Source organism: Dysidea avara, chromosome 4 (genome assembly GCF_963678975.1).
Source record: "Dysidea avara chromosome 4, odDysAvar1.4, whole genome shotgun sequence".
NCBI lineage: Eukaryota > Metazoa > Porifera > Demospongiae > Dictyoceratida > Dysideidae > Dysidea > Dysidea avara.
In genome coordinates, this window is record NC_089275.1 from 17,293,034 (window position 1) to 17,316,631 (window position 23,598).

General features: G+C 36.9%; 1 protein-coding gene across 1 annotated transcript; it reads right to left on the reverse strand.

The window, feature by feature from the left end:
* Positions 1-4,747: 4,747 nt before the first annotated feature.
* LOC136253608 (ankyrin repeat, PH and SEC7 domain containing protein secG-like) lies at positions 4,748-19,299 on the reverse strand. The gene is made up of 10 exons (XM_066046274.1): positions 19,273-19,299; positions 18,792-18,890; positions 18,156-18,254; positions 13,151-13,249; positions 11,621-11,719; positions 10,987-11,085; positions 9,459-9,557; positions 7,923-8,021; positions 6,625-6,723; positions 4,748-5,113 (listed from the first exon to the last, which is right to left on the reverse strand). Exons 1-10 carry the CDS (start codon positions 19,297-19,299, stop codon positions 4,748-4,750), a joined length of 1,185 nt encoding a protein of 394 aa, XP_065902346.1.
* Between the last annotated feature and the right edge of the window lie 4,299 nt (positions 19,300-23,598).

A 23,598-nucleotide genomic window follows, 5' to 3' on the forward strand; every position in this document is an offset into this window, starting at 1 on the left:
GACTTGCACTAATTCAGCATCTGAGTAGTGCACAGCTGAGTAGGCATGTCCATGTTAGAATGGTACTATAGCCAAAGACTTTGCTTTCTGTGCAGTGTTTTGTGTGTGCACACATGTGCGTGCATAGACAGTGTGTGTAGCACATTTCTGCAAATGTATTTTTATTGATAGTGGCGGCAACTAGAAATATTCAGAGGGGGTTTCAGATTCTGGAAGTTTGTGGTGGCTGTAACCTAGCTGGGGCTGTTAGGCTGAACATTAAGTATAAAAATATCCTTAGCACTCCAATCTTCATCCTCAGTAAAAGCAAAGCCAAGCTATCATTTTGCAGTTGGTCAAAGGACAAGCACAGTTTGTAAAGTGTATACCACAATCAATACTGTTAGAATAACAATAGGAATGTAAATTGACTAAAATTTAGTCAAGTGTAATTTTTAGTAAAAGTCAGGTTTATCATAGAGGATTTGTAACAGGAAGTTGTTCCCAGTGGTGGAGAATGGAGTGACGGCGGAAGGTGGGGACTAGGGGGCTGGAGCCTCCCCCCCCCTCAAACTTTCAGTTGAGAGGGGCAGGGTACTTATCTTGTGTGACATCACAAGTTCATCACAAGATTAAATGCCATCATGATTTCCAAACTGGCAGCAATATTATCATATAGTGGAAGGATTCATTGTACATATGTCACACCTGAAAGATTTTAATTGACACTACTTTTGCAAAAAGTATCACCAGATTCAATCTAATAGCACCTATTTTTCAAACATTTTTTAGAGGGCATGTCCCCAAGGCTTTTAAAAGGAGCATGCGTTACATGCTGAGTGTGCTTAGCACACTGTTGTAATCACTGCAACCATGAACAAGCTTCCAGCTTCCATACATGTATCAGCTCAAATAATTTTGAGACCCTCCCTCCCCCAACTTTTTTCACCTTCCTCTGCCTCTGATTAACTACTGCAATTCCTCACCACGGTCTGACCTGAAGTAATTTGGTAGGTTGGGTGTGACACTGATAGGTGCACTCAATACTTTAACAGAGCAAAATTTCTTGTAAAAACACACTGGAAACAATTTGTTTAATATGTGTTAGACCTGATGAAATTTCTTTTCATGGAGTTACCAGGCATTCAGCCATATGAATACACAAACTGTTTATACCTTCCACATTGAAGCTATCCACTAATTCAGTGGCTATATATCTGGCACTCGATCTGGCAACTTGAAACAACCACCAGGTATAAATATGGTATATCCTCTGATCCTGGCCATAGTACTAAAAGGTCACTCGTATTATTTTGCTACGTGGAAAAATACGGTTAATCATAAGGCACTCAGCTCACGTGAGCAGGTGCACGCCATGTTAAAGTCTGCACATATCAAAGACCAGTATAACTTCATCAAATCTTGCTGTCAAACCTGTCATTGAAGTCCTCAGCTAGATCTTTTACTGTGCCAAATGTCCCTTTTTTATTTCGTGTCATCTTCTGGACAAGAACCATTCCGTCGACAATTGCAATCTTTGTAATTAAAGATGTAGCTAAACAATCATTCTGCTCACTGGAGGCAAACTCTCATTGGTATTAATTGTACTTGCTAATGTTTCAAGGATATGTATCAATTTTGACTTGTCAGTGCATGCCAACATTGACCCATCTGGTGCAAAAAGTGCTCTTGGAGTCAGGGTAAATTCATAGTTGCCAACTGCATCCTTTTGATCAATGTCCCTGTTGGATCTAGTCAAAACCATTAGACAGCCATACAAAGTTTTGGTCTCTTTCATATCAACTGTCTGACCACGGATGTTTACACTTAGCTTCTTGCTCCCAGACATATACATCTTGTTGCTCTGCTTTTTAACTGGTGCCCAAAGACTAGTGTCCCCATTGATACGTTCCGCAACATAATTTTCATACAGCTTCTGGCCAATTTCATCAGCATTTAAGATCTGTGGAACATATTCTTGTGGCACATATGCATCTGTAATAAAATTGTATATCTGGCTGCATTCAGCAGCAAATGGATTACCATGGCTCAGTATTGCAGCTTTGATTTTGTCGACAGCTTGATGTTCATGTCGGATAACAGAAGGTTGTACATCGTGATGCCCTTCTGGCTTGTTCAGTTGGAGCTCAAACTGCCCTTTGAATTCATTTGATAAATGTGACATTTCTGGAGAATCCAAAAAGAACCGTTGCCTGGCATTTGAAATATTTGATATTCCTACTAAGCCAGAATGTACCTTTAGCATCCCGTTAAGGTGTTCACAGGCATGGTCAGCACCTATTGAGACAAAGGTATCTCACTCTTGGTAACAGATATATTTCTGTCTTCAAGTTCTTTCCATGTAGCTGGGTGGTTGGTCTTTAATTCATGCATGTCAGCAATATATCTTGGACAGAGCTGTTTGTATTTTATTCGATCAAAAGCAAAGAAAAGCTTGCTCAGTGCTTCTCCAGCTTCCACATGGAGAGCAATATCAGCAATTCTGGATGCTTCAATGAAAAACAAGGTTGTTTCAACCCAGTGGAGGTAATTCATCAATGACTTAAACTTAGCATTGGGTGACTTCAGTTCCTCCCACATTTGTAACTGCTGCATTACCTTTTCTCTGCATAGGACTTGAAGCAGACTGTTGTTGGCAATCCTGATACACTGTGGACCATCACTTGCACCAGAGGCCATGTTGATGCATGCATCCTGTAGTTCTTTTGATGGACTCAAGCAAACTTCCTTCAGGTGTGGCATCTCTGTGAAGAACTGTTCTCAGACAAGTTATACAAAGCCACATATGATGGATATGTGCATGAAGTGTTCTCTTGTAATGGCTGCACTTGAGGATCTGCCTTGTTGTAGAGGGTCCATAAACATCTGCTTCAATCCAAGCGTCATCAATGCCTGACTTTCAATCGAGGTTCCTAGAGCCCTCAGAGAAGCCATCACAGTATGCAGTTCTCCAAGTCTCAGAAAAAATTCATTTTTCAAGTTAGGTCTTCCATCCAGTAGCTGTATTGACTTTTCATACAGTGCCATGTCAAAGGTTATGACAGCTGGATGGTCTTCACCAACTATGAACCTCTTCAACTGAGATGCTTGCAACATCATGGTCATTAATGTAGGCCACTCATGTGCAACCTCTGGAAGTAGAGGCAAAGCACCAACCTGAGTAAGTGATTTACCAGGTGATATCAATGATTTGTAGCCTGCCCAGCCTGGGATCTTTACTGGTGATTCACTATCTGCTGATTGCAATGAAAGGGCACATGCAATCATCCACCCTAGAGTGTTCAACTGATACAATTCAGCTACACTTGCATAATTCACCTTAAACTCATGTTCCCTCTTATATAGACCAGGTTTTGGTTTACCACATGGCCCAATGGATACATGATAAGGTAGAACTGATAGGTTTTGGGCTTCACATATTTTCAGATTTGGTGCTATCTGTTCTCCTGATACACTAGTCTTCTGATACACTGCTATGATTGTACCATGTGCTGTTTTCTTACCATTTGCAGTGTCCTCAGCAAAATCAATGTTGTCAATAGCAAAGAAAACAAAACTGCCCTTCTTCAGAAAGGGTGGCACATAAAGCCCATCAAATATTTTGGTGTTTTCCACAACAGCATTGGCAATTGCTGTTTCTAGGAGCAATGTACAATTGTATGATGTGCAGTAGTTTTGTGTGCAGAGGAGATTCATCAGCATCTTATTCCTGGTGTCATGATGAACAGTGAGTGCCAATCCAAGGACCTGTGGATTTTCTCATGAATGTGGTATCCGGAATGTATAAGAGGACTTCTTTTGCTTGTGCTATATTTGTCTCCTGGTTTTGAAAGCATACATTATATTCTGACAAACTGTCAAAGTAGACCTATCTACTGTCCTATTCTTTACTTCTGTCTGTAGCTGCTCCTCAGATTCTACCAAAATCCACCGTATTAGGCTGTAAAGTTTAGAAGGAACATCTTCCTTTGTGCTAGATACCGTCATTACCTTATTTTCCTCCTTCCCTTTAGCATATTTGATAATACCATCACGTACTATTTTTGCTGTGTCAAATATATCATCCTTGTCTTCTCTACTTCATTTGTGTCATTTTTCATTAAAGAAGAGCGAACCATGTCTTCTTCGCATGCTGCAGGGCAGTAAAGAAGAGAATGTTTTCTTCTATCTTTCTGTCTCACTGATGTCACAGCTGGCAATTCTGAAAGAATTTTATCCTTCAGCCATTGCCTTGTCAGAGTGGCAGTGTGTTTTTGTGCCTCTTCTTCTCCACCAAGCATTGATATGTAAGTTGTCTCAATAACATCCATGGGGAGATGAGCTTTGCTTTGGGTATGAACGTCTACAAGGTTGATCAATTCAATCAAGCATGGTATCTGCATTGGCAGAGGATTCTGTGGATATTTATTTCTCTTGACTGCAAGCATCGTTCCTTAGTACATGGAATACATGTTTTCTCCAGCATGCCTTGTGGTATCAGACATCAATTGCATGAGTATCTCCAGGTGATATTGCATTGCTTAGATGTGCCATCAATACTTGATTCTGTGAGATTTCGACAGCTCTCTGGAGCTCCTTCCCAACATTTTCAGTTTGTACTGTAAACAAATCTTGGCCATCATTCATTTGACAAAAAAGCAGTGCAATTTTTAAAATGGTTGTGTTGCAGATCTGGTGAAGGGTGCTGGGGGGTCGTAATTGCTGTTTCGGTTTCATCCATTTTAGATCGTGTTCTTTTATGCCCACATCATTTAGCAGCATATATTCCAGTAGAAATAGAGTGTTGTAAACGATCCCTTGCTCGGTGTATGGACATTGTATTCGAGGCATCAGAGTAACAGTTATGATGCCACACGGGTTTGTTTTCAATGAACGTTTCACTGCTCATTTCTTCCAGGTATCCTTGGATGTCAACATATACTCCATCCTGCAAGCTGGCCCTTTCTTTGACTGCATCTAGTAGTTTCTGATATGACTCAGTTTTAGGATGTTTAACCAATACTCCTTTGTTGGGAGTGGACCCCTGACAAATAATGCACAGTTTCCAGTCTATTTCTTTACGTGAAATTATAAAACATGGAGAGCTTGTTCCCAATTCGCTACTCATGGAGTACTAGGAACTAAATAAATAACACTAGGCTTAACACATGCTATGGAGCTTATAGTTAATGTATAAATCTTACTCGTTAGAGATGTCAGTTGATCAAGCTATTCTTCTCCAAACTAGGCTCTGAGAATAACTGGCACTGGTATAATGTACAAATTGTTAAACAATGGTATACAGAGAATGATTTGGTACTTGAAAGAAAGATATGTATAGTTTTTATTCTGACAAGATTCCTGTACACATGTGATCCTAGCCACAAACTTTTGTATTCCTAGTGAAACTCCAGTCAGACAAACCATTGTCCAAAACAATAACTAATACATGCATTGCAAAGATTCTTCAGTGGATAAACATCCCCCAGGAATGAAGTGATTATTACCTCAGCTCTGCCTGGGTATTATTACATCATCCCTTTGACATTGTTTATCCACTGAAGAATCCTAATAATGCTCGTCTTACCTACTTGACATGACTTCAAAGATTAATCTGCTAATTACAAAGGAAATTTTCATTTTAGGTGAGAATATGTAGTTTCCATTAATTCTTTCTATTAAATTCACCTAGTATTTCCATGTATCTGCTGACATATATTATGCCAAACATAAGCACATTAGTTACATAAAAGTGACTACTGTATCAGAAATATGGTCTTAAAAGTTGACTGCTTTATTAGAGTAAGTGACTGCTCTATTAGGGTATCTTAATCTAAACTGTTTTTAGGCTTGCACTATTTCAGTGGAATATAAACTTATACTTTGCAATGGCTACTTTTAGATTTTGTTCAATAACTCTGGAATTATTCCTCAATTCTTTTACTATCAACTATTACTGCATTATAGTGGATGCTCCTCTATTCCCTTTTTAAAAAGCTTCTAATTTTTCTGATTAATTATCACCTCCAATGAATAGACATACAAAAAGTTACCAGAAAGTTTGTTGGGTTCATTATTAGATTTTTATGTCAATTTAAAATTGAAAAATTAGAAATTTCTTACTTTATAGGCTGCCATTTTAAAATTTAAAAAAAATGATGACCTTGCAGAAATCTGTGCAGATACAAACATTGATTTTCAGATTCTCCATGATCTAAGCTTTCCAAAAATGAATAGGTTTGCTAATCCCCATAAAATTTGAACAAAAGTACATAGTGGACCTGACTATACAAAAAGAAGTGAAATCTAATCCAAAACAGACAAGCTGTAAAAAAGGGTGCGCCCCACAAAAAGGCTATGGTGAAAAAAGATGTGAAATCCAAGGTGGTGGCCAAGAAATGGCTGTGATGATAGGTTAATTGTAAAAAATTTAATGACAACAATTCAGGTGGATTTTAGTGCCACTTGGTCTTGGCACAAAATTCACCTGGATTGTCGTTATTAGAATTTTTACCATTAACCTACCATCACAGTCATTTCTTGGCCGTCACCTTGGATTTCACATCTTTTGCACCATAGCCTTTTTGAGAGCCGAACCCTTTTTTTACAGCTTGGCTGTTTTGCATTACATAATTATTGCCTCACTTTGTCAGCAGCATTGACATCTGCTTCTGACTTGATCAACATCTCCACTACTTGAGTATGACCATTATATGCAGCAGTATATAGAGGAGTATCTCCATCCTATAGTGACAAAGTAATTAACAGTGACAGTTATTATTTCATATTGATATAATTTGATGCATCATGGATAACCTGTGTTCATGAGAAGATGCCATGGAAAGACACATAATATAAAGGACTTTATTACAGGTTTTTGCAATTGAATTCAGCGACTTTGCAATTGAATTCTTCCTATTTGCAATTGAATTCATCGGTTTTGCAATTGAAATCGTCCCATTTGCAATTGAATTCATCAGTTTTGCAATTGATTTGTCGCTTTTGCAGCTAAATTCGTCCGTAACAAGAATGGCAGCTGGATCAAACACAAAAACATGATGTAGCAGCTGCTACAAGAACTTCTCCAAGTACAACAGCAGTAAACAACTCTTTATAAGACAATATTTCTTCTTCTACAGCCTATCCAGCAACATTCCAAACTCTACTACACCATTCTCAATGGGTGTGGTCACTCGCGAGCAAGTTAATTAACTTGTCAGACAGCTATCAACTTCGCGTACTACCAGCTTCAATTACCTTCTAGTGTCTCAAGTGTAATGCTCCAAGGCATAAATAGTTCATCTCTCAATGAACGGGTTGGTTTCTTGGAGCCGTTTTGTTTATGACGAATTGTAATGCAAACGCGACGAATTCTATTGCAAAACTGACTAATTCAACTGCAAAACTAACGAATTCAATTGCAAACTGACGAATTCAATTGCAAACGGGATGAATTCAATTGCAATACCAATGAATTCAATTGCAAATGGGACGAATTCAATCGCAAAGGCGACATATTCAATTGCAAAAACCTGTACCATTACGAAATTTAATAATTCCATAATAACCATATTGCTAAGCACCTAACACAGCTATGTGGGAAATCCCTACTGTGGCATGTTACCATCTATTCGATACCAAAATACAGCATTCAATTGTTAATGAATTCTACAAACACGAGGTGTGTATGTGATCTCATTAGTACAAGGACTTTTGGTGCACAACATCTAATTTTAGCATAATTTGTGTTCTTTTCTCCAATAAAGAAAGCACATATTTAATTGAATAAATCTGTAATTTTACTGGCAAATAAAGGACTTCATGGCTATACTAAAAATAATATTTGGCAGTTTGTCTACATAACAACCTTGTTAAGGAAAAACCAGGGTACAAGCAGACTATATACATAATAATTTCATTAATGTAAATAATTATTGCCTCACTTCACCAGCAACATTGACATCTGCTTCTGACTTAATCAACATCTCCACTACTTCAGTATGACCATTACATGCAGCAGTATGTAGAGGAGTATCTCCATCCTATAGTGACAAAGTAATCAACAGTGACAGTTATTATTTCATATTGATATAATTTGATGCATCATGGATAACCTGTGTTCATGAGAAGATGACATCGAAAGACACATAATATAAAGGACTTTATTGCAGGATTTTGCAATTGAATTCAGCGACTTTGCAATTGAATTCTTCCCGTTTGCAATTGAATTCGTCGGTTTTGCAATTTAATTCATCCCATTTGCAATTGAAAACGTCGGTTTTGCAATTGAATTTGTCGCTTTTGCAGTTAAATTCGTCCGTAACAAGAATGGCAGCTGGAGCAAACACGAAAATATGATGTAGCAGCTGCTACAAGAACTTGTTCAAGTACAACAGTAGTAAACAACTCTTTATAAGGCAATAATTCTTCTTCTACAGTCTATCCAGCAACATTCCAAACTCTACTATGCCATTCACAATGGGTATGGTCACTCACGAGCAAGTTAATTAACTTGTCAGACAGCTATCAACTTCGCGTACTACCAGCTTCAATTACCTTCTAGTGTCTCAAGTGTAACTCTCCAAGGCATAAATAGTTCATCTCTTAATGACCCTTATGCCATAGTACTAGGATGGATTAGATGTAGATTGTCATTTTGTTTGCTGCGTTCAGCAATCCAGTGCATTAGAAGAGCACGATCTTCACAAGGTCGTTACATCAAAAGTGCTCCTGTGGCCTCGGTGCAATCAGAGACTCGGTTTTTGATTTAATTGTTTAACTGTTTATTTGTATGTTCTAATCTTATTTTCTTTATTTCTTCAAAAAAATATCTCTTAATGAATGGATTGGTTTCTTGGAGCCATTTTGTTTATGACGAATTGTAATGCAAACGTGACAAATTCTATTGCAAAACCGACTAATTCAACTGCAAAACCGATGAATTCCATTGCAAAACCGACGAATTTAAATGCAAACGGGACGAATTCAATTGCAATACCAACGAATTCAATTGCAAACGGGACGAATTCAATCGCAAAGGCGACGAATTCAATTGCAAAAACCTGTACCATTACGAAATTTAATAATTCCATAATAACCATATTGCTAAGCACCTAACACAGCTATGTGGGAAATTCCTACTGTGGCATGTTACTATCTATTCGATACCAAAGTACAGCATTCAATTGTTAATGAATTCTACAAACACGAGGTGTGTATGTGATCTCATTAGCACAAGGACTTTTGGTGCACAACATCTAATTTTAGCTTAATTTGTATTCTTTTCTCCAATAAAGAAAGCACATATTTAATTGAATGAATCTGTAATTTTACTGGAAAATAAAGGACTTCATGCATATATGAAAAATAATATTTAGCAGTTTGTCTACATAACAACCTTGTTAAGGAAAAGCCAGGGGTACAAGCAGACTATATACATAATAATTTCATTAATGTAAATACTGTAATTATTGCCTCACTTCACCAGCAGCATTGACATCTGCTTCTGACTTAATCAACATCTCCACTACTTCAGTATGACCATTACATGCAGCAGTATGTAGAGGAGTATCTCCATCCTATAGTGACAAAGTAATCAACAGTGACAGTTATTATTTAATATTGATATAATTTGATGCATCATGGATAACCTGTGTTCATGAGAAGATGCCATGGAAAGACACATAATATAAAGGACTTTATTGCAGGATTTTGCAATTGAATTCGGCGACTTTGCAATTGAATTTTTCCGTTTGCAATTGAATTTGTCAGTTTTGCAATTTAATTTGTCCCATTTGTAATTGAATTCGTCGGTTTTGCAATTGAATTAGTCGCTTTTGCAGTTAAATTTGTCCGTAACAAGAATGGCAGCTGGAGCAAACACGAAAACATGATGTAGCAGCTGCTACAAGAACTTGTTCAAGTACAACAGTAGTAAACAACTCTTTATAAGGCAATAATTCTTCTTCTACAGCCTATCCAGCAACATTCCAAACTGTACTATGCCATTCACGATGGGTGTGGTCACTCACGAGCAAGTTAATTAACTTGTCAGACAGCTATCAACTTCGCGTACTAACAGCTTCAATTACCTTCTAGTGTCTCAAGTGTAACTCTCCAAGGCATAAATAGTTCATCTCTTAATGACCCTTATGCCATAGTACTAGGATGGATTAGATGTAGATTGTCATTTTGTTTGCTGCGTTCAGCAATCCAGTGCATTAGAGGAGCACGATCTTCACAAGGTCGTTACATCAAAAGTGCTCCTGTGGCCTTGGTGCAATCAGAGACTCGGTTTTTGATTTAATTGTTTAACTGTTTATTTGTATGTTCTAATCTTATTTTCTTTATATCTTCAAAAAAATCTCTTAATGAATGGATTGGTTTCTTGGAGCCATTTTGTTTATGACAAATTGTAATGCAAACGTGACAAATTCTATTGCAAAACCGACTAATTCAACTGCAAAACCGATGAATTCCATTGCAAAACCGACGAATTCAAATGCAAACGGGATGAATTCAATTGCAATACCAACGAATTAAATTGCAAACGGGACGAATTTAATTGCAAAGGTGACGAATTCAATTGCAAAAACCTGTACCATTACGAAATTTAATAATTCCATAATAACCATATTGCTAAGCACCTAACACAGCTATGTGGGAAATTCCTAATGTGGCATGTTACTATCTATTCGATACCAAAGTACAGCATTCAATTGTTAATGAATTCTACAAACACGAGGTGTGTATGTGATCTCATTAGCACAAGGACTTTTGGTGCACAACATCTAATTTTAGCTTAATTTGTATTCTTTTCTCCAATAAAGAAAGTATATATTTAATTGAATGAATCTGTAATTTTACTGGCAAATAAAGGACTTCATGGCTATACTAAAAATAATATTTGGCAGTTTGTCTACATAACAACCTTGTTAAGGAAAAACCAGGAGTACATGCAGCCAATATACATAATAATTTCATTAATGCAAATAATTATTGCGTCACTTTAACAGTAGCATTGACATCTCCTTCTGACTTGATCAACATCTCCACTACTTCAGTATGACCATTAAATGAAGCAAAAAATAGAGGAGTACTTCCATCCTATAATGACAAAGTAATCAACAGTGACAGTTATTATTTCATATTGATATAATTTGATACATCATGGATAACCTGTGTTCATCAGAAGATTCCATGGAAAGACACATAATATAAAGGACCTTATCACCATTACGAAATTTAATAATTCCATAATAACCATATTGCTATGGACTTAACACGGTTATGCGGTGGGAAAATACCTACTGTGGCATGTTACCATCTATTCAATACCAAAATACAGCATTCAATTGTTAATGTATTCCACAAAAACGACTTGTCTATGTGATCTCAGTAGTACAAGGACTTTGGGTGTGCAACATCTAATTTTAGCTTAATTTGTGTTCTTTTCTCCAATAAAGAAAGCACGTGTTTTACTTGAATGAATGTGTAATTTTACTGGCAAATAAAGGATTTCATAGCTATACTAAAAGTAATATTTGAGTTTGTCTACATAACAACCTTGTTAAGGAAAAACCAGGGTACAAGCAGACTATATACATAATAATTTCATTAATGTAAATAATTATTGTCTCACTTCACCAGCAGCATTGACATCTGCTTCTGACTTAATCAACATCTCCACTACTTCAGTATGACCATTACATGCAGCAGTATGTAGAGGAGTATCTCCATCCTATAGTGACAAAGTAATCAACAGTGACAGTTATTATTTCATATTGATATAATTTGATGCATCACAGATAACCTGTGTTCATGAGAAGATGCCATGGAAAGACACATAATATAAAGGACTTTATTGCAGGTTTTTGCAATTGAATTCGGCGACTTTGCAATTGAATTCTTCCCATTTGCAATTGAATTTGTCGGTTTTGCAATTGAATTCGTCTCGTTTGCAATTGAATTCGTCGGTTTTGCAATTGAATTCGTTGCTTTTGCAGTTGAATTCGTCCGTAACAAGAATGGCAGCTAGAGCAAACACGAAAACATGATGTAGCAGCTGCTACAAGAACTTGTTCAAGTACAACAGTAGTAAACAACTCTTTATAAGGCAATAATTCTTTCTCTACAGCCTATCCAGCAACATTCCAAACTCTACTACGCCATTCGCAATGGGCATGGTCACTCACGAGCAAGTTAATTAACTTGTCAGACAGCTATCAACTTCGCGTACTACCAGCTTCAATTACCTTCTAGTGTCTCAAGTGTAACTCTCCAAGGCATAAATAGTTCATCTCTTAATGAACCTTATGCCATAGTACTAGGATGGATTAGATGTAGATTGACATTTTGTTTGCTGCGTTCAGCAATCCAGTGCATTAGAGGAGCACGATCTTCACAAGGTCGTTACATCAAAAGTGCTCCTGTGGCCTTGGTGCAATCAGAGACTCGGTTTTTGATTTAATTGTTTAACTGTTTATTTGTACATTCTAATCTTATTTTCTTTATATCTTCACAATAATCTCTTAATGAACGGGTTGGTTTCTTGGAGCCGTTTTGTTTATGACAAATTGTAATGCAAACGCGACGAATTCTATTGCAAAAACCGATGAATTCAATTGCAAAACCGACGAAATCAATTGCAAAACCGACGAAATCAATTGCAAACAGGACGAATTCAATTGCAATACCAACGAATTCAATTGTAAATGGGACGAATTCAATCGCAAAGGCGACGAATTCAATTGCAAACACCTGTACCATTACGAAATTTAATAATTCCATAATAACCATATTGCTAAGCACCTAACACAGCTATGTGGGAAATTCCTACTGTGGCATGTTACTATCTATTCGATACCAAAGTACAGCATTCAATTGTTAATGAATTCTACAAACACGAGGTGTGTATGTGATCTCATTAGCACAAGGACTTTTGGTGCACAACATCTAATTTTAGCTTAATTTGTATTCTTTTCTCCAATAAAGAAAGCACATATTTAATTGAATGAATCTGTAATTTTACTGGCAAATAAAGGACTTCATGCATATATGAAAAATAATATTTGGCAGTTTGTCTACATAACAACCTTGTTAAGGAAAAACCAGGAGTACATGCAGACAATATACATAATAATTTCATTAATGTAAATAATTATTGCCTCACTTTATCAGCAGCATTGACATCTGCTTCTGACTTGATCAACATCTCCACTACTTGAGTATGACCGCTACATGCAGCAGTATGTAGAGGAGTATCTCCATCCTATAGTGACAAAGTAATTAACAGTGACAGTTATTATTTCATATTGATATAATTTGATGCATCATGGATAACCTGTGTTCATGAGAAGATGCCATGGAAAGACACATAATATAAAGGACTTTATTGCAGGTTTTTGCAATTGAATTCGGCGACTTTGCAATTGAATTCGGCGACTTTGCAATTGAATTCTTCCCATTTGCAATTGAATTCATCGGTTTTGCAATGGAATCCATCCCGTTTGCAATTGAATTCATTGGTTTTGCAATTGAATTCATCGCTTTTGCAGTTAAATTCGTCCATAACAAGAATGGCAGCTGGAGCAAACACGAAAACATGATGTAGCAGCTGCTACAAGAACTTGTTCAAGTACAACAGTAGTAAACAACTCTTTATAAGGCAATAATTCTTCTTCTACAGCCTATCCAGCAACATTCCAAACTCTACTATGCCATTTGCGATGGGTGTGGTCTCTCACAAGCAAGTTAATTAACTTGTCAGACAGCTATCAACTTCGCGTACTACCAGCTTCAATTGCCTTCCAGTGTCTCAAGTGTAACTCTCCAAGGCATAAATAGTTCATCTCTTAATGACCCTTATTCCACAGTACTAGAATGGATTATATGTAGATTGTCATTTTGTTTGCTACGTTCAGCAATCCAGTGTATTAGAGGAGTACGATTTTCACTAGGTTGTTACATCAAAAGTGCTCCTGTGGCCTTGGTGCAATCAGAGACTTGGTTTTTGATTTAATTGTTTAACTGTTTATTTGTATGTTCTAATCTTATTTTCTTTATATCTTCAAAAAAAATCTCTTAATGAACGAGTTGGTTCCTTGGAGCCTTTTTGCTTATGACGAATTGTAATGCAAACGCGACGAATTCTATTGCAAAACCGACTAATTCAACTGCAAATCCGACGGATTCAATTGCAAAACCGATGAATTCAATTGCAAACGGGATGAATTAAATTGCAATACCAACGAATTCAATTGCAAATGGGACGAATTCAATCGCAAAGGCGACGAATTCAATTGCAAACACCTGTACCATTACGAAATTTAATAATTCCATAATCAAGACACACGGTAGTGTACATAATCAAGACACACGGTAGTGTGTCGTGCAGCCCAAGAAGCCGGCACGCAACACCCGTGAGTATATTGACAGGAAAAAAGAAAACGCAATTTTTGCACCTCCGTAGCTCTGTGATGCCTTGATGAAACAAGACGATTTTTGCTGTGGACATTCCCTCCACCTTCAGCACTCCACATTCCAAATTTGAGCGAAATCGCTTCAAGCGTTCCCGAGATATGCGACTTCAAAAATTGGCTTAGTTTCTTCGTTTTTTTTTCTTATTATTATTATTATTTTACTTCCTCTTTTCGCACACAATTACAAAAACTGCTATAAAACGCGAACGCAATATCTGATTGCCTTGAAATTTGGCACACAGAAGGGGGTATAATGGCGCATCACTGTACCATCTTTGGCTGGAATATGATAAACAGCAAAAGAGTTATGAGCGATTATTCACGAAAAATAACACCAATATGTTGTCACGCCTACAGGGTAAACCGCGTATGGGAAGAAGCTGAAAATTGGTAGGTGAATAGGTTAACTATTGAACCTCAAACCTTTCATGGTTTGAAAGAGATCGAGCTAAAAACCAGGAAGATACAACGAAAAAACCAACAGTGTGTAACAATTATGCAATCGAGATTAGCTAATAAAAACTACTATACTTGCCACGCCTACCAGATAAACCGCTTGGGGTAATGCTTTGAAAATCGCTGTATAGATGGAGCAATCATCTTAGAAAGGCTCTTCAATAGCATAGAAGAATCAGACTTAAAGCCACGGAGTTATAACACGAAATCCAACTTGGTGCAGCAAGTGCGAGATCGAGATACTCTAATAGAGCAGTCACCCTAATAGAGCAGTCACCCTGAAGAGAATTCAAGAGATCAGCAAGAAACAAGTAACCTGTATAGAGATCAGCTACAAACAAGTCACCCTGTAGAGAGATCAGCTACAAACAATTCACCCTGTAGAGAGATCAGCTAAAAGAAGTTACCTTGTAGGGAGTTCATGCAACTATGGAAAGAGATAGTTCAGCTAGAAGAAATCACCTTGTAGAGTTCAGCTACAAAGAAACTACCATGTAGAGAGTTCAGTTACAAACAAATCGCCCTGTAGAGAGATCAATAGAAGAAATTACCTTGTAGATAGTTCAGCTACAAAGAAACCATCATGTAGAGAGTTCAGCTACAAACAAATCTCCCTGTAGAGAGATCAGCTAGAAGAAGTTTCCTTGTAGAGAGTTCAGCTACAAACAAATCATCCTCTAGAAAAATTAGCAAGAAGAAGTAACCTTGTAGAGACTTCAGTTACAAAGAAACCATCATGTAGAGAGTTCAGCTACAAATTAGTGACCTTGTAGAGACATCAGCTAAAAGAAGTTACCTTATAGAGAGATCAGCTACAGAGAAACCATCATGTAGAGAGTTCAGCTACAAACAAAACTCCCTGTAGAGAGATCAGCTAGAATAAATTACCTTGTAGAGAGTTCAGCTACAAAGAAACCACCATGTAGAGAGTTCAGCTGCAAAGCAATCACCTGTAGAGAGTTTGGCTACAAACAAATCTCTTTGTAGAGAGATCAGCTAGAAGAAGTTTCCTTGTAGAGAGTTCAGCTACAAACAAATCACCATGTAGAAAGATCAGCTAGAAGAAGTTACCTTGTGGATAGTTCAGCTACAAAAAAACCATCATGTAGAGAGTTCAGCTCCAAACAAATCACCTGTAGAGAGTTCAGCTACAAACAAATCTCCCTGTAGAGAGATCAGCTAAAAGAAGTTACCTTGTAGAGAGTTCAGCTTCAAAGAAACCATCATGTAGAGAGTTCAGCTACAAACAAAACTCCCTGTAGAGAGATCAGCTAGAAGAAATTACCTTGTAAAGAGTTCAGCTACAAAGAAACCACCATGTAGAGAGTTCAGCTGCAAAGAAATCACCTATAGAGAGTTTGGCTACAAACAAATCTCCCTGTAGAGAGATCAGCTAGAATATCAGCTAAAAGAAGTTACCTTGTGGAGAGTTCAGCTATAAAGAAACCATCATGTAGAGAGCTCAGCTGCAAACAAATCACCTGTAGAGAGTTCAGCTACAAACAAATTTCCCTGTAGAGAGATCAGCTAGAAGAAGTTTCCTTGTAGAGAGTTCAGCTACAAACAAATCACCTAGTAGAAAGATCAACTAGAAGAAGTTACCTTGTAGAGAGTTCAGCTACAAAGAAACCATCATGTAGAGAGTTCAGCTGCAAACAAATCAGCTGTAGAGAGTTCAGCTACAACCAAAACTCCCTGTAGAGAGATCAGCTAGAAGAAATTACGTTGTGGAGAGTTCAGCTACAAAGAAACCACCATGTAGAGAATTCAGCTGCAAAGAAATCACCTGTAGAGAGTTTTGCTACAAACAAATCTCTCTGTAGAGAGATCAGCTAGAAGAAGTTTCCTTGTAGAGAGTTCAGCTACAAACAAATTACCCTGTAGAAAGATCAGCTAGAAGAAGTTACCTTGTGGAGAGTTCAGCTGCAAACAAATCACCTGTAGAGAGTTCAGCTACAAACAGATCTCCCTGTAGAGAGATCAGCTAGAAGAAATTACCTTGTAGAGAGTTCAGTTACAAAGAAACCACCATGTAGAGAGTTCAGCTTCAAAGAAATCACCCTGTAGAAAATTCAGCCACAAACAAATTGCCCTGTAGAAAGACCAGTTAGAAGAAGTTACCTTGTAGAGAGTTCAGCTACAAAGAAACCATTCTGTAATGAGCTCAGCTGCAAACAAATCACCTGCACAGAATTCAGCTACAAACAAATCACCCTGTAGAGAGATCATCTAGAAGAAGTTACCTTGTAGATTATTCAGCTACAAACAATTCACCCTGTAGAGAGAGCAGCAAGAAGAAGTCACCTTGTAGAGTGTTCAGTTACAAAGAAACCACCATGGAGAGTTCTGTAATAAATATATGTATTATATATATATATATAATTTGTACATTTACTGATAAAATCAGAAATATTTAAAGTACATCAGTTTCATCTTTTCTTCTTCCTGTGGTAAAGAAAAAAAGACAGGTTAAATAAGTCCCAAAGCCGCTATGGCTGGCTTTGGGGTATAGAAATACAAAAAGAAATGAAATCTAATCCAAAACAGCCAAGCTGTAAAAAAACAGTGCAGCCCTCAAAAAGGCTATGGTGAAAAAAGATGTGAAATCCAAGGTGGCGGCCAAGAAATGGATGTGATGATAGATTAATGGTAAAAATTTTAATAACGGCAATTTAGGTGAATTTTTTTCCAAGACCAAGCGGCACAAAAATTCACCCGAATTGTTGTTATTAAAATTTTTACCATTAATCTACCATCACAGCCATTTCTTGGCCGCCACCTTGGATTTCACATCTTTTTTCACCATAGCCTTTTTGAGGGACGCACTGTTTTTTTACAGCTTGGCTGTTTTGGATTAGATAACCATATTGCTAAGCACCTAACACAGCTATGTGGGAAAATCCCTACTGTGGCATGTTACCATCTATTCGATACCAAAATACAGCATTCAATTGTTAATGAATTCTACAAACACGAGGTGTGTATGCGATCTCATTAGCACAAGGACTTTTGGTGCACAACATCTGATTTTAGCTTAATTTGTATTCTTTTCGCCAATAAAGAAAACACATATTTAATTGAATGAATCTGTAATTTTAGTGGCAAATAAAGGACTCCATGAGAATACTAAAAATAATATTTGGCAGTTTGTCTACATAACAATCTTGTTAAGGAAACCCAAGGAGTACATGCAGACAATATACATAATAATTTCATTAATGTAAATAATTATTGCCTCACTTTATCAGCAGCATTGACATCTGCTTCTGACTTGATCAACATCTCCACTACTTCAGTATGACCATTAAGTGAAGCAAAAAATAGAGGAGTACATCCATTCTATAGTGACAAAGTAATCAACAGTGACAGTTATTATTTCATATTGATATAATTTGATACATCATGGATAACCTGTGTTCATCAGAAGATTCCATGGAAAGACATACAATATAAAGGACTTTATCACCATTACAAAATTTAATAATTCCATAATAACCATATTGCTATGGACTTAACACGGTGATGCCATGGGAAAATACTTACTGTGGCATGTTACCATCTATTCAATACCAAAATACAGCATTCAATTGTTAATGTATTCCATAAACACGACTTGTGTATGTGATCTCAGTAGTACAAGGACTTTTGGTGTGCAACATCTAATTTTAGCTTAATTTGTGTTCTTTTCTCCAATAAAGAAAGCACGTGTTTTACTTGAATGAATGTGTAATTTTACTGGCAAATAAAGGACTTCATGGCTATACTAAAAGTAATATTTGACAGTTTGTCTACATAACAACCTTGTTAAGGAAAAACCAGGGTACAAGCAGACTATATACATAATAATTTCATTAATGTAAATAATTATTGTCTCACTTCACCAGCAGCATTGACATCTGCTTCTGACTTAATCAACATCTCCACTACTTCAGTATGACCATTACATGCAGCAATATGTAAAGGAGTATCTCCATCCTATAGTGACAAAGTAATCAACAGTGACAGTTATTATTTTACATTGATATTGTTTGATACATCATGGATAATCTGTGTACATAAGAAGATTCCATGGAATCACATGTATTATAAAGGACTTTAATACCATTACTGATGTATTTGAAAATTTATCAATTCTGTAATAACAATATTGCTAAGTGTCTAACACAACTATGTGGGAAAATCCCTACTGTGGCATGTTACCATCTATTCAATACCAAAGTACAGCATTCAATTGTTAATGTATTCTATGAACATGAAGTGTGTATATGACCTCAGTATTACAAGGAGTTTTGGTGTACAACTTCTATTTTTAGCTAATTTGTGTTCTTTTCTCCAATAAAGAAAGCACATGTTTTACTTGAATCAATGTGTAATTGTAACCCATCTATAAACAGTTAATACAGTGTAGCTCTAGAAAATGTTTGTGTGCAAGTAAAGCAGAGTTAACTGCAACAAAAAGTAATGATATCTTGATGTGGCCATGTGCGAGATGTGCAAGTTGTAAAATTAATATTAGCTAATCAGATAATACAATATTATTGTTAAAGTGTTAATGAGAACTACACGATGCTGCTAGTTTTTAAGTGTGTGAGCATCTTCATAAATGTCACATAAATTTGATTCTGAATAAAGCAATGTGTATAGATTCTCTGATAGTACTAAATAGTTTGAATTTGGCCACCTTTCCTGTATACCGCAATGCTATAACAAACCAAAGGTAGCTAAGCTCAAACTGTTTATTGCTATCAAAGAATCTATACACATTGCTTTATTAAGAATCAAATTTGTGTGGCATTTATGAAGATGCTCACACACTTAAAACTAGCAGTACCACATAGTTCTCATTAACACTTTAACAATAATATTGCATTATTTGATTACTGTAGCTAATATTAATTTTACAACTTGCACACCTTGCACATGGTCACATTATGATATCATTACTTTTTGTCACAGTTAACTTTGCTTTACTTATACGCGCACTTTTTTACAGCTGTAAGCTGTTTTTGGATGGGATCTCAATACTTTTTGTTAGAATAAGCATACACTGTTGAAAACAGTAGGTGAGTGTCCATGGTTTAGACAGAAACCCCAGATTACAGTGACAGAATATTAAAATACCACTGAAATTTTAGTGGCATGCAACTGAAGTCAACTAACACTCATTTTAACTAGTGAACTCTTTGTAATAGTTTGCCTTTCATCTTGTACTGCATTAAAACGATTAAAATACTCTAATAGAGCAGTCACAAAAAGGCTCTAACACAGCAATCAAAGTTACAGCATAATTGCCTAGCATTGCATTGTGTAGAGTTTAAATTGCTAGCTACTTACAGACTTTACAATATAAAAATGCAGCACTTGTAGAAATGTGACTGTTCTATTAGAGCAATTGACTGCTCTAATAGAGTATCTTGATTACTTCAAGCATTGACTAATTCAAGTGGAGAACCACGCCCCTGCCCATATCAGTACGAGCTCTTGTGAAATGAAATGAGAATAGTAGAGAAATGGCAAGTATGTACAGTGATATTTGAGGGGCATGTAATTATGTACTGTTGTAAATAAACGTCATTAAAATTATATTACCGCACCAGAATAGGCTGTGACTTTGACGAGATTTGTTGTCTCATTGTTTGAGGGTTGTCTTTATGTGTTGAAGGGGATTTAGTGCCAGACACAATTAGTGAGTTTAACAATACATGCATTTGTGTTGTAAAACGTAATTGTAAAAGGCCATTAGTGAGGCATACGAGGCGATTAGCGTATATGATAACATGTATTAGTTGGTGTTTGTACAGTAGAGTGTCTATCACCATTATTAGACATTGGACCAGGGTGAAAATTTTACTGCTATATTTGGAGGTTGTAGCGTATGTATATCTTGGTATCTTAACAAATACTCCTTCATGATCACTAATCACTAATAGTACAGTGAAAACTGGTCATTATTCAGGTAAGTACAAAATTTTCTGACCTAGCTTATTAAGAAGGTGGCTGCATTTTGCAGCCTTAAGCAATTGGTAAGAAGAATCTGCAATGCAGCTGTCCTAACTGGCTATAGAGATGGATTTAGTGTGTGACAGTATATGAGACAGTGAGTGCTGGCAACAAGGAGGAAGCCAATCTGTTAGAGCACCAAAGGCACTGCTTCAGACATAGGCAGTTGGCTGTTAGCCCAAAATGTAAAAGTTTTCACTTTTGGTCCTTATAAGCTCCTGATGAAGAAAGTGATGAAGTCATTATCCATAGGACATATATTTTTCAGAATATCTATTAATTTTCAGTTCTACTATATAGTAGCCAAGCACAAGACGAACATAACACAGCATTCCAGTGGTTTAGTGGTGACCACAACACTGCCTGGTAAACTGTAGTGAGATTTCAGACTACCAGAAGCCATGGAATGCTTTCAACACATGAAATACCAAATATCTAATGCCTGGCTTTCATCCACAATGGACCTGTCTTGGTGGCCACTTGTACAAAAGGCTGCCTCTCTAAGAAGGCCAACTTTTAAATTCTCCTGTGAGACATTTATATGGTTAAATCGGTCCCTTGCTAAAGCAGGTACCTTGTTATTATAAGCCAAGAAAATTTAAAGTAACCATCTTACTGCACCTACTTATCTGGTTTACTCAGGTACAGTACTGCTCAAGTGCACTGTCGCACTCGCTCGCACATGCAAGTTTGTTAGAGATTTTTAAAATCACTAATTAAGGGGCGTGGCAACTATTTTGGCTGCAATTCTTGTGAGGGAAACAGTTGCCACACAGGCTTGCAAGCAAAACAGTTACCATGCCCTTAATTATCATTTTTTTAAATCTTGAGCAAAATTGTGCATGTGAGCGAGTGCGGCATTGCACTTCAGCAGTGCCAATATAATTATGGTAGCCACATATACTGCCTAGCAGTGACACATCATGAGTATTTAAGTCACAATGCGTTATTTTATCATCCATCTAAATACAATCCCTGAATGTGTCATTTTGTGTACAGGGCAATCTGCTACAAGATTGGCCATAAAGTGGCCTGAGTAAGGTTTCAGTGACTCTCTACAGGGTGACTTATTTCTACCTAATCTCTATACAGAGTGATTTGTTCTGAGATAACCTCTCTACAGGATGACTTGTTTCTAGCTGATTCTCTCTACAGGGTGATTTCTCCCTAGCTGAACTCTATACAGGGTTACTTTTTTCTACCTGATCTCTATACAGAGTGATTTGTTTCTAGCTGATCTCTCTACTGAGATTTGTTTGTAGCTGAACTCTCCTCAGGGTGACTTAATTCCAGCTTATCTCTCTACATGCATGGTGACTTGCTTATAGCTGAATGAACTCTCTCTACACAGTAACGTCTAGCTGATCTTTCTATATACAAGGCTGCTTGTTGCTACTGAATTCTCTACTGGATGTAGCTGAACTCTCTGCAGGGTGACTTAGATCTAGCTGATCTCTCTACATGGTGATTTGTTTCTAGCTGACCTCTCTACATGGTGATTTATTTCTAGCTGATCTCTCTAGAGTGTGATTTGTTTCTGGTGGATCTCTCTATGTAGCTGGACTCTCTTCAGAATGACTTGTTGCAGCTGAACTATCTACAAGGTGACTTTTTTGTAGCTGAATTCTCCACAGAGTGATTTGCTCATAGCTGAACTCTCTAAAGACTGACTTTTTGTAGCTAAAATCTCTTCAGGTTGACTTGCTTAATAATGAATTCTCCTCATGTTTGTAGTTGAGCTTTCTACAGGATGACTTGTTTGTAGCTGAACTCCCTAAAGTGTGACTTGTTTGTAGCTGAAATCTCTTCAGGGTGACTTGCTTAATACCAAATTCTCCACAGGTGATTGGTTTGTAGTTGAACTTTCTACAAAGTGATTTGTTGCAAGCTAAATGCTCTAATGGGTGATTTTTGTAGCTGAACTCTCCACACGGTGATTTGTTTATAGGGGTTATTTATTTGTAGGAGTGACTTGTTTGTGGCTGATCCTTCCAAACAGAAATTTTTTAGCAGCTGAACATCTCTACAGCACAGCAAAAAATACCACATTTCCGGTGGTTATATCGGTACAGGAAATGTCAAGGAAATTTTCTGTTTGAATTTCTGACACATTTCCTGTACTTGTACATATCACCTTTCCAAGTGATTTCCAGTTTTGCAGGAAATGCCACTAACAAAAATGTCAAGGAATATTTTGTTCATATTTCTGGCACATTTCCTGCACTAATACATGCCACCTTTCCAGGCAATTTCCACTCATGCAGGAAATGTGACATTTCCTGGAACTAGAAATGTCAAGGAAATTTTTTGGTTTACATTTCTGACACATTTCCTGTACTTGTACATATCACTCTTCCATCTAATTTCCAGTTGTGCAGGAAATTCCACAACCAAATTTTGTCAAGGAGTTCTTTGTTCACATTTCTGGAACATTTCCTGTACTAGTACATACCACCTGTCCAGGTGATTTCCAGTTATGCAGAAATTTCAAGGTAATTTGTTTACATTTCTGGTGCATTTTCTGTATTAGTACATATCACCTGTTATGGTAGTTTGCAGTTAGGCATGTAATATAGGTTTGACACATGCCACTTTTACTGTCATTGATTTGAAGTTACTATGGAATTTTAAATTGATATGGTTACACTTCAGCTCAAATTACTGTAGAATTTTGCAATAATTT

Bases quoted from the DNA above. Each gene is read 5' to 3' on its own strand.
- LOC136253608 (XM_066046274.1), bottom strand. From the start codon at position 19,299: ATGGGTTACAATTACACATTGATTCAA. The intron at 18,891-19,272 runs GTAAAACATGTG...TTGTCACTATAG, and splicing joins ACAATTACACATTGATTCAA to GATGGAGATACTCCTTTACA. The intron at 11,086-11,620 runs GTGAGACAATAA...TTGTCATTATAG, and splicing joins ATGTCAATGCTGCTGGTGAA to GATGGAAGTACTCCTCTATT.